General features: G+C 44.9%; 1 protein-coding gene across 13 annotated transcripts in view; it reads right to left on the bottom strand.

Annotated features, from left to right (window-relative positions):
* The window catches only part of tpcn2 (two pore segment channel 2), a 116730-nt gene that overhangs the window by 23263 nt on the left and 73669 nt on the right, over window positions 1–19798 (bottom strand). For all 13 annotated transcript variants that reach the window (XR_015843295.1, XM_088297258.1, XM_088297259.1 and 10 more), the window contains 4 exons: window positions 19736–19795; window positions 19488–19616; window positions 12297–12346; window positions 6165–6264 (listed from right to left, as the gene is read on the bottom strand). Coding sequence is in view for 12 of the 13 variants with exons in the window: in XM_088297258.1 (XP_088153384.1) it covers window positions 6165–6264; window positions 12297–12346; window positions 19488–19616; window positions 19736–19795 (339 nt within the window). In the remaining variant the exon portion in view is untranslated. The remainder of the gene's footprint in view (window positions 1–6164; window positions 6265–12296; window positions 12347–19487; window positions 19617–19735; window positions 19796–19798) is intronic.

Raw genomic sequence — 19798 nt, 5'->3', positions numbered from 1 at the left:
CACTACTCCTGGGCTAAATCCAATACTGTACTTAAATATTGACCAATGCAGTACGCACGTATTTCGTTTACAATTACAGTATTCTTATCACTACAGTACTTTTATCATTGCAGTATTTTCTATCATTGTAGTACTTCTACTATTACAGTACTTTTATCATTGGAGTATTTTCCATCATTGCAGTATTTTTCTTTAATTTCAGTACTCTTACCATTTCAGTACTTTTATCATTTCAGTATTTTTATCACTGCAGTATTTTCAATCATTCAGTATTTTTTTTCTCATTGCAGCGTTTTTATTTATTTCCCCTCTGTACCATGGACAGGCATTAGGAGTGTTTTCTTACACTTGTATATGTTGTGGGATGTAAGTATGTATATACAGGGGGATTTGTGTACGTATATACTGTGTATATTTTGCATGCTTTTTATGAATGTCTGCTGCTAATGTTATACATTAACGGCTACATTACGCCGCCGCTTCTGTGTGATATATATCTTTGCTGCTGTAACACTGCAAATTTCCCCATTGTGGGACTATTAAAGGACATCTTTATCTTTATATTTATTATTAATGATTATATATATATATAAAAAATCTATATAATATTTTTTGTATTTAATTAATTATGTATGTCCATCCATCCATCCATTATCTGTAACACTTCTCCTCACTAGGATCGTGGGGGGTACTGGAACCTATCCCAGCTATCTTCGGGCAGTAGGCGGGGGACACCCTGAACTGGTTGCCAGCCAATCGCAGGGCACACTAAGAAGAACAACCATCTGCACTCACACTCATACCTAGGGGCAATTTAGAGTGTCCAATCTACCTGCCACGCATGTTTTTGGAATGTGGGAGGAAACCGGAGTACCCGGAGAAAACCCACGCAGGCACGAGGAAGAACAAACTCCACATAAATATATAAAAGAAAAACGATGATGCTAAAAGACAAAGAAGCTAAAAATTAAAAGACAATAATAGTAAATAAAATCATAGTCCTGAATTAAAAGAGTAAAATAATTCATTTAAAAGCCAAATTAGAGAACTAAACTTGAGCGTTTCATGTATTCATTGTATCTGTCAAACTCGTCCATCAAAGTTTAGTGGGCAGGTCCTTACACCTGATTGATTGCGCTGCTGTACACACTAATAACATTATTCACCTATGTATTTGTTTGTATGTATATGATGTCACAAAACATCAAACACCAGTGCGACAAACTCAGACAAATTCCAAAGATATATTCATACACATAAATTACTAACAGAGGATTTCCCACTCTATAGTAATCAAATAGACTAGGAAGCAATGAGATTACAGGCCTAATGCTCAAGAAGCCAGGTTTTTAGGTGTTTACTGAAGTAAGTGAGAGTGGGTATGTCTCGTATGGCATTAAGTACTGTGTTCCAAGTGGGAGATTCTCTGTATGAAACAAAGGCACTTTTTCTGAATGGAACTATATAGTCGCCCTTGACCCTGCTCTGGTTGACCTGTTCATGTTCTTCTTTACAATTTTATTTAGCAGAGGCAGCCATGGAGTATTTTAGATAGAAGGACACAACCAAAATATTTTAGTATGTTCTCCCATCTCAGGAGATCATATTTCTTCAGAAATTCACAGTGGTGGTATGTGTTGGGTTTTTTATCCAAGATTTTCAAAGACCGTTTGTATGCAATTTCAACAGGCTTTAGTGTGGATTTAAATGCCATTGACATACTAGGTAGACAATAAGTGATATGTGGCATTATTGTGGCATTTAAAAACATTTTTGATGAATCAAGAGTTAAGTTATTCCTATAATAAATCCAAAGTTAGAGAGATTAACTTATTTACTGTTTTTGACGGCAAAAGATGTCAAAGATCCATTTTTTTTTTACTTGGCTGTTAGTCATGTCATCATCCACACCGCTTATCCTGTACAGGGTCACGAGAGGGTGCTGGAGCCTATCCCAGCTGACTATGGGCGAAAGGCACAATACACCCTGAACTGGTCGCCAGGCAGTCACAGGGTAGACATAGACACCACTGGGTGGGAACTGAACCCACGCTGCCTGCACACAACTCAGGCGAGTGTACCACTACACCATCATTGACCTCGTGGCTGGTAGTGAATGAGTTAAATATCATGTGATTCATCAATCTTTTTAGTTGTCTGAACTGTAACTGTGATTCCAACATTATCCCTAAATATTTGAACTCCTGTACAACCTCGATTCCCTTTCCTTGCACAAATACGATACGATTTGTATCAGCACATCTCCGAATTGAAAAGAACATACAGTCTTTGATACATTAAGATGTAAATGATAATGTTCTAGCCAGTTTGACACTTCAGACATGGCGGCTGAGAGACACATTGTTCAGTTTGATGTTTTGTTTTTGTATGTACATAACTGCATCGTCGGTGTAGATCAGACAAGTAACATTTAGATGGACAATATTGTGGAAGGTCGTTTATGTACAAGCTAAACAGCAGTAGCCCCGAAACAGACCCTTGAGGTACACCAAATGAAATTTCGAATATTGCAAGTGTAATCATCTGCACAATTGTCATAGTATTCTAAGTGTTGCACCAGTGATCATTTTATCTCTGCTCTAATGACTGCCCAAATTGTTGCACAGCTGTCATTGAGGTGGTATTACCGCACAAAAAATAACCCCTACATCACAGAAGGATTTTTCTATACTTGTATGTCATGTCTTTGCTTATCGTAGTTGACTGTTGCTGTAATACTAGTGTCGCTCATACTGCCGGAGCTAAATTCCTTGTGTTTTGCATACTTGGCCAATAAAGATGATTCTGATTCTGATCCATATTGGGCGGCTCGATTCGGAAAAAAATATTCATTGCTGAAATCATATTATTCAATCCAGTATATTATTCAATCGAGTATTTTTTTTCTGGAACAAAACAAACTGTTTAAATGGAAACAATATTAAGAAAAATCAAATTCTTTGAAACACTATAATTATGTAAGTTCCTTTAGGATATTATTGTAGTAGAAGTAAAAAAAGGTGTACAGTGAACCCCCGGTTATCGCGGTTAATGGGGACCGAGACCACCCGCGAAAACTGAAAATCCGCGAAGTAGCGTCGCACCTTCAAAAAAAAACAAAAAAAACACCGTGTATATATATATACTTCACACCTATATATATATATATATAAATATATATAGGTGCAAAGTAGCGGCACACCTTCAAAAATGCTTAAAAAAAAAAAATATATATATATATATATATATATACTGGTAGAGAGAGAGAGAGTGAAATTCATGTTATAACAAAAAAACTAATTATTATTAAAACTTATTATTTTTTTATTCCCCAGCCATTATTTTTGTATTTATTCAATTACTTCTTTTTGTATTTATTTAATTACTTCGACTTTTACCTGCTGGTAGGCCGTCCGGTGTGCCCTGTGAATGTTATGATCCTCCAGCAGAACTGGAGGATTGAACAGGACTCTCCAAACGCAGACCCGGGAAAAAAGGTGGTGATACAAAGATATTTATTATAATCACAATATAGTCAGTGTAATCAGCGCGTCTCGCAGCAGCTGACGGCATGGCGCGAGACGATCGCTGGAGGAACGCCCACACAGCTGAAAAAACAAAAACACACGCGGCATGACAGGCACGGATCATGACAGTGAAATGAAAGGTGGCATTCTTCATTTATTTATTTATTCATTTATTCATTCATAACTGACAGCCTCGCGCTCCGCCGGTGCCCGGGCGGAAGTTATTTCTCTTCGGCTTGACAGCCACACACGCCGGCCGGTCTCCTTCGGAGCTCACGCACGGTCCCGAACGAAGCAAAATGTCGCCGCGCGAGTGCCCGGGCGGAAGTTGTTTCTCTTCGGCTTAACTGCCATGCACGCCGGCCGCAGCTCGGGTACGGTCCGAACCGCGCGAAACGTCGCCCCCGATCGTGTCCGTCGCCACCAATCGTGTCCGGGGGAACCTGCTCTTCTTCGTCCACTCTCTTCTTCGTCCACTCTCCTCTTCGGCGCACGCCGGCCGTCTAACCGCTCCAGCGCCCCCTCGTGCCGCTCGGCGAAACTACAATGCCCCCGAATATTTTTTAGACCCGCGAAGCACTGAACCCGCGAAAGGTGAACCGCGAAGTAGCGGGGGTTCACTGTATATGTATAAATTCGAGTATGGTATCCTTGTATAAAGAAACATTGCATTGGCGTTTACTTGCTAAACACAAAAATTGCCACAAAACTTTTGCAACATTTAAATAAATAATTAGAATAGAACGGCCGCATTTTGAAGTCAAGTAAACTAACTGTCGTACATTACACATTCTAAAATGAATACTATTTTAACAATATTATATAAATAATAATCCATCCATCCCTTATCTCTTTCGCTTCTCCTCACTAAGGTCGCGGGGGGTGCTGGAGCCTATCCCAGCTATCTTCGGGCAGTATGCGGGGGACACCCTGAACTGGATCCCAGCCAATTGTAGGGCACACAGAGACGAACAAACCATCCGCGCTCACACTCATAACGAGGGGCAATTTAGAGTGTTCAATCAACCTACCATGCATGTTTTTGGAATGTGGGAGGAAACCGGAGTACCCGGAGGTAACCCACGCAGGCACAGGGAGAACAAGCAAACTCCACACAGGATGGCCGGAGCCGGGATCGAACCCACGACCGCTGCTGTCTCTCACTGTGAGGCCATCGTGCTAACGAGTCGGGCCACCGTGCCGCCCATAAATAATAATACTATATTTAATTATTGTTATTATTGTATTTGTAATTATTGTACCCATAAATTGCCATCAAACTTTTGAAGTCAAGGATACTAACTGTCGTATATTAGACATAAATGGATACTATTTAGTACTGTTTTAACAATGTTTTATAAATGATAATAATGCTATATTTTACTGTTATTTACAATTATGCCAATTTTGTAATCGTTGAGTGTAATAATCGTAATCATAATTGAATTTCGATTAATTGCATAGCCCTAACTCCATTATTTGATATAAACACCCAAACAATAGGGAGACCTAGTTGAAGTAACACCTTTTTTTTATGAAAATGGCCTAACAAGGTACCTATAATTGCTTAGGTCAACCAAAGTTGTTGAAGTAATGAAATGAGAACAATACTGACCACCAGCAAGATTGTTGCATTGCGCTATTGTGATATAACTGAATGTAAACAAGGGGAGGTGGGTACTAAACTGCATAATAGGATGAGCCTTGTAACAATGGGGAGAAGAGAAAGGCCTACACAACAGGTCTGGACATGTTCCCTTATTACATGAGACAGGCGGAAGTGTGATGTCACCAGATATTCAAATTTGGGTAGAGGGTGGGACCGGAAGGATGACATCATCACGGACATGCCTGGACCTGTTCCGTTCAAGATGATGTCACACGGAAGTGACATTTCAGAAGTATGGCGGAAACCGGAAGTATGGTGGCACCCGGAAGTGACGTCGCATTGGGGCGGAACCGGGAAGTATGGCGGCACCCGAAAATGACACCGCAATTAGGGATGAACCAGAAGTGCCGTGGCAAGGGTTGGGGTTTGGGGAGGAACCAGAAGTGATGTAAAAAAGGGGAGCGTGATTTACGGTGATGTCAGGCCTGTCGAAAGTTTGACAGAAGAGGACTTAATCTTCTCTAAGGAGATTTTTATTTCAATACAACTTGGTGTACTTGTTGGTAGTTATGGTACTATTCAAAATCTCAAATTTTAGGACAAGGGGTTTGGGCTACAGCCAGGCGAATTATTTTATTTTCTGCAAAAAGGGGTGTGGCCGCCTCATTCAACAAGGATTCAAAATCTGCAATCAAGTAGAGTTAATCATTTGATGCATATTTTAATAACTTAACACTTTGATCTACAATATGACCTTGACATTCATTTTGTGGATTTTGTAACTTAGACAAAAATTTTCATTAAATGTAATCTTTCACATTTTTTTTTAAAACATAAGTTTCAGAGATATTTATTTTCTTTAGCAGCAATAAGAAGTCAAAGTCATGTGCCATCTGAGCTTTAATTTGAATTTCTAACAGACTTTTTTAGCATCAAAATTTCTAACACTGATTTTTTTTCAGCATTAAAATTTAACTTATGTCCTTTTTATATGCACTGTTCTGAGCCAAGGGAGCTCTGCTACCTACCTTGATATCTGGTATGATGCGCAGGAAGCGGAAGACAATCAGCATGTTCACAAAACGAACCATCTCCCACAGAGAAAATATTCCCTGAGAGGATGGGGTCCTGTGGTGACATTCAGAAACACTTGCAGTTTGTTAACAGATCTGTGCAGTACTAATTGCCACCTCTAATGTAATTAGTCATCAAAGTCATGCAAAACTTAAAAAGACTGAACTCACATTGGAAAGAATGACCCAGATGATTTAAAATAAATAAATAACTGATTTGATTATTAATTATTATTCTCTGTCGTTTACTATCCTTGTGTAGGTTAGTTCTCGTTCTAGTACTGTTGGTGTTCCCAAGGGGCTGAAGTTTTTCTTTTTGTCTTGCCAGAATTCGCTTTGTTTTTCTTTGCATAGTAGTTAGTTTGTCACGTGTGGAGTGGGGTTTGGACCCAAAAGCAGACAGGAGACGGAGGTGGCGACGTAAAAGTCTTTATATACAAAATTCCAAGTAATAACAAGCAGGCCTGGATACAGAGCACATGGAAAGTGGCTGACATCCTCACACGAAGAAAGCTTGACGTACTGACGATGTGTCTCTGAATAACTTGCTCTTAAATACTCAAGGAATCAAGCCTATATGACATCATAAAAGACCAGAGCATAAAAGGACCATAGCAACTGTGTAGCAACGGACACAGGCATATCACAACAGTACCCCCCCCTCAATGGGCACCACCGGGTGCCTTCCCTGGCTTGTGAGGGAACTCACGGTAGAAGTCCCGTAGCAGAGAGGGTGTCAGGATGAGGGATCTCGAAATCCAGGAACGTTCCTCAGGGCCGTAGCCCTCCCAGTCAACCAAATATTGAAAACCCCGACCACGCCGACGTACGTCCAAAATCTTCCTCACAATGTAAGCGGGGTGACCATCAACGTCCAGTGGCGGAGGGGGGAGCTCGGGAGGAGGACTGAGGGGGCTGGAGGAGACTGGCTTCAGGAGGGAGACATGAAAAGTAGGGTGGACCTGGAGGGAGGCCGGGAGCTTCAAACGGACAGCAGAAGGGTTAATGACCTTCTCAATTTCAAACGGTCCAATGAATCTGGGGGCTAGTTTGCGGGAATCAGTCTGGAGGGGAAGGTCACGGGAGGATAGCCAAACCATTTGCCCTGGACGATAGTCAGGGGCCGGGGATCGATGTCTATCGGCCAGTTGTCGGTTGCGCTGGGCTGTGCGGGACAAGGCGGCTCTGGCATGTCTCCATACGGCATGGCAACGCCGCAGATGAGCACGGACAGAGGGAACGGCGACCGCTTGTTCCTGGGAAGGGAATAGTGGAGGTTGATATCCATATGCGACCATGAACGGAGAGATGCCCGTGGATGAGGAGGTGAGGGAATTGTGGGAATACTCGATCCATAGTAGGTGTAGGCTCCAGGAGGCAGGATGGCGGGCCGAAACACACCTGAGGGATGATTCCAGATCCTGATTGACTCTCTCTGACTGTCCATTGGTCTGGGGATGATAACCTGAAGACAGGCTAGAGGACGCTCCCAGAGCTTTACAGAAAGCTTGCCATACCTGGGATGTGAACTGGGGACCCCGGTCAGAAACAATGTCAATGGGGATGCCATGAAGCTTGAAGACGTGGTTCACTAGGATGGTTGCCGTCTCAAATGCGGATGGAAGTTTGGGTAATGGAATGAAGTGAACCATCTTGGAGAAACGGTCGACTACAGTCAGTATGACCGTGTTTCCCTCGGAGGGCGGCAGGCCAGAAACGAAATCGACCGACAGGTGGGACCAGGGGCGGCTGGGGATGGGCAGGGGTTGCAGAAGACCCATAGGGCGATGGTGAGAAGGCTTCCCCCGAGAGCATGTGTGGCAAGCAGCGACGAACTCCCTCACATCTTGAGCCATTCGGGGCCACCAGAAGCGTTGCCGCAGGAATTGGAGGGTTCGATTCACACCAGGATGACAAGCCAACTTGGAAGAATGACCCCATTGCAGGACTTGAGAGCGGACAGAATCCGGGACGAAGAGTCGATCCGCAGGGCCCGAGCCAGGATCTGGTTGCTGTTGTTGGGCCTGCAAGACGGCTTGCTCGATGTCCCACACGGCCGCCCTGATGAAACATGAAGAGGGGATGATGGTCTCCGGAACCCGCCTCTCTGAAGGTTGATCATGAATGCGGGAGAGAGCATCGGGCTTAACATTACGGGAGCCTGGACGATAGGAGAGGGAAAAATTAAAGCGCCCTAGGAATAGGGCCCACCGACCATGTCGGGAATTCAGGCGCTTGGCAGATTGCAGATACGTGAGGTTCTTGTGATCTGTTAGTACCAGGAAGGGGTGCTCAGCTCCCTCCAGCCAATGTCTCCACTCCTGAAATGCGGCCACCACAGCCAACAATTCACGGTTACCAACATCATAGTTTCTCTCTGCGGGTGACAACTTGCGTGAAAAGAATGCACATGGATGAACCTTTTTATCTTTGGAACTTCTCTGGGAGAGCACGGCTCCGACCCCGGAGTTGGACGCATCCACCTCGACGATGAACTGTAGAGCAGGATCAGGATGAATGAGGATCGGGGCAGAGGTGAACAGTCGTTTGAGGCTTTTGAAGGCAGCATCAGCTTTGGGGGTCCATGCGAATGCAGAGGCTGTGGAGGTGAGTTGGGTGAGGGGTGCAGCGACCTTGCTGTAGTCACGGATGAACCTTCTGTAGAAGTTTGCAAACCCCAGGAACTGCTGGAGTTGTTTGCGTGAAGAAGGGACTTGCCAATTAGCCACTGCCTCAATTTTAGCGGGATCTGGCCTAAGCTGACCCTGGGCGAGAATATAGCCAAGGAAGCTAACAAAAGGGACTCCAAACTCACATTTCTCTGCTTTGACAAAGAGTTTGTTTTCTAGGAGGCGCTGCAGAACTAATCTAACGTGTTGGACATGTTCTTCTGGGGTTCGAGAGAAAATCAAAATATCATCGAGATAAACATACACAAACTGATTAAGCATATCTCGGAGAACGTCATTGATCAGTGCCTGAAACACGGCTGGAGCATTAGTGAGACCAAAGGGCATGACTAAATATTCAAAGTGTCCAAGGGGAGTCTTAAAAGCTGTTTTCCATTCATCTCCCTCCCGCACTCGCACCAAATGATAAGCGTTGCGAAGGTCTAATTTGGTGAAAATGGCGGCTTTATTGAGAGGCTCAAAACAAGGGTCAATGAGGGGGAGTGGATACTTATTCTTAATCGTGATGTCATTTAGTCCTCTAAAGTCAATGCATGGTCGTAGGGTCTTGTCTTTCTTGTCCACAAAAAAGAATCCAGCCCCAAGAGGAGAGGAGGAAGGACGGATAATACCGGCAGCCAGGGAGTCACTGATATATCTCTCCATGGCCTCCCTCTCAGGGCGCGACAAGTTGTAAAGTCTACTAGAAGGTAGGGGAGCCCCGGGGAGTAAGTCAATGGCACAGTCGTACGGTCTGTGAGGGGGAAGGGAAAGTGCCTGAGACTTGCTAAACACCTCCCCCAAGTCATGATATTCAGGGGGGACCAAAGCAAGATCAGGGGGAGAAACAGGGCTACAAGGATAGGATGTTGGAGATGCAGAACGCAAACAGTGTGCATGACAGAAAGTGCTCCAGCTAACTATGGATGAGGAAGTCCAGTCTATGTGCGGGTTATGAAGTTTTAACCAGGGTATTCCAAGAACTACAGGGGAAGAAGGAGAAGAAATGATTAAAAACCTAATGAGCTCTTGGTGGTTACCCGAAATGGTAAGAGAGAGTGAAACAGTCTGGTGTGTAACAGTAAATAGGGGGCTTCCATCGATGGCGGTGATCGGCCATGGCGAGTCTAAAGGGGACATGGAGAATTTAGCCTTAGTAACAAACTCTTTGTCAATAAAATTTTCATCTGCCCCTGAATCAACCAGCACTTTAAGTGAGACAGAGTAGTTGGGGGAGGAGACAGTGGCATGCAAGTTAATGCGACGAGGAGGTTCAGTAGAGGTTCTAATGTCACTCACCCTAAGGCAGCGTTCTGTGGTCTCAAGAGGACCCCTGGGTACGAGTGAGCACTGATTGATAAAGTGCCCAGGCTTTCCACAGTAGAGACAAAGACTCTGCGCCACCCGCCGGGCGCGTTCCTCCTGGGAGAGGCGTGTTCTGCCGAGTTGCATGGGTTCTTCCCCGGCAGAAGCAGGCATCAAGGTGCTTGTGAAAGGCTGGGCGATCCGTCGCGGAATGGCTGTGTGAGAGGAGTTAGGGTGGGCAGGTCTGGCACTCCGACGGCGTTCTCTGATGCGGTTGTCAATCCGAATCACTAAGGAGATTAATTGCTCGAGGGACTCAGGCTCATCCCGTGTAGACAGTTCATCTTGAAGCTCTTCGGACAGTCCGCAAACGAAAGCTGTTCTCTGTCCTGCCTCATTCCATCCTGTTTCAGAGGCTAAAATCCTGAACTCTATGGCATATTCTGCAGATGACTGCGAGCCCTGACGTAATGCCCATAGTCGTTTGCCTGAAGACTCGGTACGGAAGGGCTGATCAAAGACTCCTCGCATCTCCTCAGAAAAAGCAGAAAATGATCTCAATGTTTCTGACTTTGACTCCCACAAGGAATTGGCCCACTTCCCTGCTTTTCCCCAAAGCAAGTTGATGACATAGGCCAGCTTGGCGCGATCACCCAAAAAAGCGCTAGGTTGTTGCTCAAAAACCAAGGAACAGTTTACTAGGAATTGGCCACAGGCTCCTACCTCTCCAGAATAATGTTCAGGTGGCGGAATGTTGGGTTCACGGTGAAAAGGCACAGCAGTAGCGGGTGAGTCGGTCACTCCTTGATTGGACGCGTGGGCCAGAGTGGGTGATGACGATTGTGGTGGAGTGCTGGACGTCATCTGGATAGTCAATGAGTTGACGGTGTTGGAGAGGTTCTGAATAGACTCCATAACCTCCCTCAGGATTTGGTCGTGTTGGCCGAGCAGTGCCCCTTGTGCCCTCATGGCGTGGTGGATTGGGTCCTCTGGGTCTGCTGGGTCCATGATGGTCAGTACGTGCTGTCACGTGTGGAGTGGGGTTTGGACCCAAAAGCAGACAGGAGACGGAGGTGGCGACGTAAAAGTCTTTATATACAAAATTCCAAGTAATAACAAGCAGGCCTGGATACAGAGCACATGGAAAGTGGCTGACATCCTCACACGAAGAAAGCTTGACGTACTGACGATGTGTCTCTGAATAACTTGCTCTTAAATACTCAAGGAATCAAGCCTATATGACATCATAAAAGACCAGAGCATAAAAGGACCATAGCAACTGTGTAGCAACGGACACCTTAAGGCATATCACAACATAGTTAGTTCTATTTTTGGCGGCTATATCCTCTCGTGCCACCCACTCATTTTAGATGAATTCCGTATTTTATTTCATTTTGTGTTGTTTTTTTCTTGTTTTTCTTACTCACGTCTGAGGTGCTACCTTGGTTAAACACATTTCTATTTTGTTTGATCTGTGCCTCTGCCATTTTTTTAGTCCATTTTGCAGGCATACACAATCCTAACAAACGCTCATAAAATGATCGAAATTGAGATTATTTGGATTATTAGGTCAAATTTTTATTTTATTTATTTATTTATGTATTTATTTATTCATAAACTTTTCCTATGGTAGAATTTCCACAGATGAAATTAATCTTATTCTTATGCAGTTATCTGTAGGACCGAGCCGAAATGCAAAATATTCCATACCCCAAAAATCTGCAAATTTGCAGGGTTTCACTGTATTAACTTGAAAGGTAATTCACAATTTTCTAAATAATCGATTACATTACACAACATACTGGTGTGACAATAGCTCCGCTGCAACAACTTGGAATTTGGAACCATCGGGTCATGTTCAAGTCCCACAATGGGCAAAATTTTTAAATTGGTAATTAGTTCACCTTCCTGGCAAGGTGCCCTTGAGCATGGCACTGCCATCAACCAATGAACTTGAGACATGTTGTAATTTGAATAACCACTTTTCACCCACATCTCATCTCTCCTTTCATGCCTGCATTGGTGTTGGGTCTATGTGTGTAGTGTGCAACACAAAATAGATACAGCAGAGTGTTATAATCAGTATCATATTAAAAATTAAATTAAAACTTACACGTGCGAAAAAGGAAGGCGGTAGGTGACATAAATAGTTGTCTGCAGGACCTAATGGAAGAAAAAAAAAGGTCAGTGACAAATATAGCAAAATACACAAATTACACTAAATTAGTGAGACATCCTGTTAAGACAAGAATAAGATCCCAAAAAGCAGGCACTAAATTGGATGTTCACGCTAATTGTGATTATGCACTAAGTAGTGTATCACAATTGGCAACAGGCTTAAAAGTAGTTGAGATGGCCCCATAAATAAGGGTTTGTGCATTTAAGGAGCTCTGCTGGTTTTCATCATGGAAAATTTTTGAGAGCACTGCAAGCACAAATTTCATTTTAAGTGATGAAATAAGAAGAACCAAACTAACCCAGGACATTTCACCACATTTATGACGACTATAAAATCACACACGGCACATTCAAAGAACATGTGTACTTAAAATGCTTAAATTACTTGTCTTAGATGAAAATGGGTCAAGTCTATTGCTTTGATAATTTTGGGAAAGGCATCATCTGCAAAAAGCCAATGTTTTTTATTTTTTTATTTTTATTTTTTTTTAATTCAATCCTTCCAGAGCATATGGGAATTGGATCTAAAGTATGTTCCCACCTATCCACGAAACCTGGGGCAACACACCTTAAAAACTGCCCTGTGAGAAGCCATAAACAAATGCCACAGTTCTATGAAATTATGGAGGACTGAAAATTAAAGAAATAAATACTGAATATGGAATTAAATATATAGTGTCATTAATTAATTAAATTACCAATCATTATGTGTATATAATTATTTCTGTATTTAATGAATTATAAATGTATCTAATTAATTATGTATTTATCCATCCATCCATTATCCGCCGCTTATCCGGGGTCGGGTCGCGGGGGGCAGCAGCTTCAGCAGGGAAGCCTAGACTTCCCGCTCCCCAGCCACATCTTCCAGCTCTGCCGGAGGGATGCCCAGGCGTTCCCAGGCCAGCCGGGAGACGTAGTCTCTCCAGCGTGTCCTGGGTCGTCCTCTGGGCCTCCTGCCGGTGGGACATGCCCGGAACACCTCACCAGGGAGGCGTCCAGGAGGCATCCTAAACAGATACCCGAGCCACCTCATCTGGCTCCTCTCTACGTGGAGGAGCAGCGACTCGACACTGAGTCCCTCCCGGATGGCCGAGCTTCTCACCCTATCTCTAAGGGAGAGCCCAGACACCCTGCGGAGGAAACTCATTTCGGCCGCTTGTATCCGAGATCTTGTTCTTTCGGTCGCGACCCACAGCTCATGACCATAGGTGAGGGTAGGAACGTAGATCGACCGGTAAATCGAGAGCTTCGCCTTTTGGCTCAGCTCCCTCTTCACCACGACAGACCGATACAGCGTCCGCATCACAGCGGAGGCTGCACCGATCCGCCTGTCGATCTCCTGCTCCATCCTCCCCTCACTCGTGAACAAGACCCCAAGATACTTAAACTCCTCCACTTGGGGCAGGATCTCCTCCCCGACCTGGAGAGGGCACTCCACCCTTTTCCGGCTGAGAATCATGGTTTCAGATTTGGAGGTGCTGATCTTCATCCCAACCGCTTCAACTCGGCTGCGAACCGCTCCAGTGAGAGTTGGAGATCACGGCCTGAGGAAGCCAACATCATCTGCGAAAAGCAGCGATGATATACTGAGGTCACCAAACCGGATCCCCTCATCGCCTCGACTGCGCCTAGAAATTCTGTCCATAAAAGTTATGAACAGAATCGGTGACAAAGGGCAGCCTTGGCGGAGTCCAACCCTCACTGGAAACGAATCCGACTGACTGCCGGCAATGCGGACCAAACTCTGACATCGGTGGTACAGGGAACCAACTGCCCGTATCAAGGGGCTCGGCACCCCGTACTCCCAAAGCACGCTCCACAGAACTCCCCGTGGGACACGGTCGAACGCCTTCTCCAAGTCCACAAAACACATGTAGACTGGTTGGGCGAACTCCCATGCACCCTCCAGGACCCTGTAGAGAGTGTAGAGATGGTCCACTGTTCCACGGCCAGGACGAAAACCGCACTGCTCCTCTTGGATCTGAGATTCAACCTCCCGACGGACCCTCCTCTCCAGTACCCCTGAGTAGACCTGACCAGGGAGGCTGAGGAGTGTGATTCCTCTATAGTTGGAACACACCCTCCGGTCCCCTTTCTTAAAAAGGGGGACCACCACCCCGGTCTGCCAATCCAGAGGCACTGTCCCCGATGTCCACGCAATGTTGTAGAGGCGTGTCAACCATGACAGCCCCACAACATCCAGAGCCCTAAGGAACTCCGGGCGGATCTCGTCCACCCCCGGGGCCTTGCCACCGAGGAGCTTGTTAACCACCTCGGTTACTTCAGCCCCCGAGATAGGTGAGTCCACCACGGAGTCCCCAGGCTCTGCTTCCTCAAAGGAAGGCGTGCCGGTAGGATTGAGGAGGTCTTCGAAGTATTCTCCCCACCGACTCACAACGTCCCGAGTCGAGGTCAGCAGCACCCCATCCCCACTATAAATAGTGTTGGTGGTGCACTGCTTCCCTCTCCTGGACCAGAATTTCTTCGAAGCCGTCTGGAAGTCGTTTTCCATGTCCTCACCGAACTTCTCCCACGCCCGAATTTTTGCTTCGGCAACCACCGAAGCCGTATTCCGCTTGGCCAGTCGGTACCTGTCAGCTGCCTCCGGAGTCCCACAGTCCAGAAAGGCCCGATAGGACTCCTTCTTCAGCCTGACAGCATCCCTTACCGCCGGTGTCCACCAGCGGGTTCGGGGGTTGCCGCCACGACAGGCACCGACCATCTTACGTCCACAGCTTCGATCGGCTGCCTCAACAATGGAGGCACGAAACATGGTCCACTCAGACTCAATGTCCCCCGCCTCCCCCGGTACGTGGGCGAAGTTCTGCCGGAGGTGGGAGTTGAAACTCTTTCTGACAGGGGATTCTGCCAAGCGTTCCCAGCGGACCCTCACAATACGTTTGGGTCTGCTGGGTCGGACCGGCATCTTCCCCCACCATCGGAGCCAACTCACCACCAGGTGGTGATCAGTTGACAGCTCCGCCCCTCTCTTCACCCGAGTGTCCAAAACATGCGGCCGCAAATCCGATGACACGACTACAAAGTCGATCATCGAACTGCGGCCAAGGGTGTCCTGGTGCCAAGTGCACATATGAACACCCTTATGCTTGAACATGGTGTTCGTTATCGACAATCCATGACGAGCACAGAAGTCTAGTAACAGAACACCGCTCGGGTTCAGATTGGGGGGGCCATTCCTCCCAATCACGCCCTTCCAGGTCTCACTGTCATTACCCACGTGAGCATTTAAGTCCCCCAGCAGAACGAGGGAGTCTCCAGGGGGAACGCTCTCCAGCACACCCTCCAAAGACTCCAAAAAGGGTGGGTACTCTGAACTGCCGTTTGGTGCATAAGCACAAACAACAGTCAGCACCCGTCCCCCCACCTTAAGGCGGAGGGAAGCTACCCTCTCGTCCACCGGGGTGAACCCCAGTGTACAGGCGCCAAGCCGGGGGGGCAATAAGTATGCCCACACCTGCTCGGCGTCTCTCACCTTGGGCAACTCCAGAGTGGAAGAGTGTCCAACCCCTCTCAAGAGGACTGGTACCAGAGCCTAAGCTGTGTGTGGAGGTAAGCCCGACTATATCTAGTCGGAATTTCTCTGCCTCGCACACCAGCTCAGGCTCCTTCCCCGCCAGAGAGGTGACATTCCATGTCCCAAGAGTTAGTTTCTGTAGCCGGGGATCCGAGCGCCAAGGTCCCTGCCTCTTGCCGCCGCCCGACTCACACTGCACCCGACCCCTTTGGCCCCTCCCACAAGTGGTGAGCCCATGGGAAGGGGGACCCACGTTGCCTTTTCGGGCTGTGCCCGGCCGAGCCCCATGGGTGCAGGCCCGGCCACCAGGCACTCGCCGACGAGCCCCATCTCCAGGCCTGGCTCCAGAGGGGGGCCCCGGTGACCCGCGTCCGGGCAAGGGAGAACGTGGTCCAATCATTTTGAACATCATAAGGGGTTTTGGTGAGCCGTGCTTTGTCTGGACCCTCACCGAGGACCTGTTTGCCATGGGTGACCCTACCAGGGGCAAAAGCCCCCGACAACTTAGCTCCTAGGATCATTGGGACACGCAAACCCCTCCACCACGATAAGGTGACGGCTAGCGGGGGGTAATTATGTATTCAATATTAATTAAATAAAAATATTTCATGGTCCCGCGTTTCATTAATCAATTTTATCTGTCAATTTCACCCATCAATGTTTGGTGGAAAGGGTCCTAACACCTGATTGGTTGGGCTGCTCATCAAGTCATAGTCACTCACTCATACAAGCCTCGACCGCTCAATCAAGGGAGCTCATGAAAGTCCTCCATTGTCGTAGACCCAACGACTTCAGGCCAAAGCAAAGATTTTTTTTTAAATACAATCATTGATAATTTAATGAATTATACAGTTATTTATTTAATTCCACATTTAATTAATAAATTAAACATTAAATTAATTAATGACAATTTTAATTAAACAGTTATGGCATATTTATTTATTTAATTTTGGCACTTTCAGTCCTCCATATGAAATGACCCAGACACAAGCAAATGCAATGTTCAAAGGAGTTTTGTTCTAGGTTAAGAGGGGGTGACTCCCTTTTGGAACTAGCTCAACCTCTGGTCGAAAATAATTCAGAAAAAAAGTGAACTGCTGAATAGATGTGTTCCAATATTTTTTAATTCTCGCATTTAAAAAATGTTTTCATGAGCAGAAAAGACCATTTCTCTCTGTCTCCTCTCTTTTGCCCCTATGCCTCCTACTTGCCAGAGTACCGCAGTCACCATTACGCAGAGCAGAGCCAGGTTACACCATGTAACATATGGCCGTGTGCTGTAGTGAAAGTGTTACGGCAATGTGATGTCGGTGTCGTAAAGCCACACAATTGTTGTGAAGTTGGTGCGTTGAAATGTGAATTAAGTTTTTGTTCCCACACCGTCATTGTCCACTTGTTATTAGACCTAACATTTTGGCAACGAAGATGGAGCTTCACTACACACCAAATGCTGTGCTCATCCACAAACTGGACAGCGAGGACCAGCTTATTTAACACTCTGAACCACACAGACGTACAAAGACTGTATAGCTTCTTTTCTCATCGTGCAATCTCATTAATTATTAAAAACTATTTTTCTTTATGGGCTGTCTTTACTTAAAAGTAAAACTGGAAATTAGTTTAAAATTGCATTAATATTTCAAGTAAAATTTTAAAATATAATGAAAATATTGACAGAAAATTATTACATTTACAAAGTAGGCTTATGAGCGGACAATGTGGGAGCATATTTACAGTATACAGTTTGTATTGCTACTTACTAATGCTTGCAAAAAAAGTAAAAAAAAATTATTTATGCCACAAATCTATTTAGAGTATTTCCTTGCCCTCCCGGGGTTTAAGATCAGGGGAATTTGTTTGTAAAGTCCAAGAGTACCACGTTCCACAGAATTGACTGAGAGAAATACTTAGAGTAAGCACTCCTGTTGGTCACTGTTTGAGACAGTCAGTTAGAACAGACCAGTATGTACGTGCGTGAGGAAGCTGGATAAAATGGCCGTTGTCCATTATGTCATAGTATGTCTTATCATTATCATGTTATTGCAAGCAAAAAACATCACAAGTTCACACAAAAGACTCTCCAAACCCCCCCCTCCCAAAAAAACACGGTGCCCAAAGCACACCACTCATGGCATCTCCATGCTGAACTACCCGTACCTTGCAGAACAAAGACGTAATGTGTTTTAATTTATCCAATTTCGTATTTATTTTCCATTTAATCCATAATTAATCTAATTTATATATTTAATTAAATTATTGTTGTATTGCACTGGGGAGGGGAGCTCTCTTGAGTACAATGACAATAAAGGGCTTTCTGATTCTGATCTCTCTAACCAGCCATTGGCTGAGGCTGAAGTACTCCCTGAATGCTTTGCATCACTTGGGATATGAATGGCATGAGAGATACATGTATTGTATTTCTTTGTTCCTTGTTTTGGTTGTTTAACTGTTTGCTAGTATGCTGGTCAGTTGATGTTGGATGATAGTTTTGGTAAAACTGTGACAGTAAGGAGTATGGTGACTAGTGACATCCCTCCCCACACATTGTGCGATAATGTCCTATTCATGGCAATGTGTTTGACCAACAGCTGGGTAAGTTGTCACAAAAGCGGTCCTCTTGAACCTGTGGGACAGCTAATGACTTGCCATTCAAAGCAGCCTGTTTGAAAGCAGGCGCTAGCATGCGTGTGCGAGCATTTTTGCTAGCTAGCGCTGGAGTATGTCTTGACATGCTTGCGCTCAATTATAAGGTCCACCCTGTGTATGAGCTAAATACAGAAATAACACACACAGCTGAGACAAGTCACCTGTTTGTTATTAATTTAAATTGAAATAAGTATTGTCACCGTCGAGATCGCCACACGCCGCGCACACCCTGTTGGAGACAGTCACAGGATTTACTAGGATTCATTTAGAGAATGAAACGAATGAGTTATTGCTTCAGATGTCACAGGTCACATGTTTTTCTCCAGACATGACGGAGCATCGGAACAATGTTCCGATGCAATTTTATTTCCGGGTTTGAAGCGTGTGCCGCAGCTTCGGTTTCAGAGTGCCCATCACTAGCTGAGACTGCGCGCTTTAATATGGCACGCCCAAGGGTCGTGAAAATACGGCAGTTTTATTTACCTTCCCTCTCAAAAAAAAATGTTTTTTTTGGTTGTATTTTATGGATTACAGGTCACATTAAGGTGGACAAGTTTTTGAAATTGTTTATATTGGTCTTGTGTTTTTTTACCTCACAAAACACGGGCATGTGAAGCACTTCGCTACCTTTCTCTGAATAAGGGCTGAATAAATAAATTGACACGTGCATTGCAAACTAGAGAATAAGAGGGCGTGCAGATTTGTGCACATAATCTCAGTAGTTTTATTTACCTCCCCTATCAAAAAATATTTTTGGGGTTGTGTTTTATCGATTACAGGTCACATTAAGGTGGACAAGTTTTTGAAATTATTTATATTGGTTTTGGGATTTTATCTTACAAAAATCTGGCATTTTAACAGAAAGTGCAGACTTTTTAGATCCATTATTGTAAATAACTACTACACTGACAGGTTGAGAAAGATTGTGTGAAACTGATTTACCAGTAGTAGGATGGTGAGAAATCCATCGAAGATGTTGTTCCGATAGGAAAGGTACCCTTTACAGCTCAAGGCAAAAATCTTCACACACATTTCAAACAGGTAGTAGATGATAAAACACGTGTTGATAATCTATTTTGGAATAAAAAGATAAAGTGGAGCTGCGTAAATGTTACAGTAATACAGTATACTCAATAAATGCTGGTTAAAGCTGATATGAGACATCGAAGCAATTTTATGGTTGAGCTTACCTCCATGTAATGGTTGTCTCTCTCTGTTGTGGACTTTTCTGAATTCAATACCAGCACAGTCTA

The sequence above is a fragment of the Idiotropiscis lumnitzeri genome, chromosome 5, assembly GCF_059441095.1.
Source record: "Idiotropiscis lumnitzeri isolate Australia: NSW breed Sydney's pygmy pipehorse chromosome 5, RoL_Ilum_1.0, whole genome shotgun sequence".
Lineage (NCBI taxonomy): Eukaryota > Metazoa > Chordata > Actinopteri > Syngnathiformes > Syngnathidae > Idiotropiscis > Idiotropiscis lumnitzeri.
Note: the sequence above shows the minus strand (reverse complement) of the source record. Positions and strands in the feature narration are given on the sequence as shown.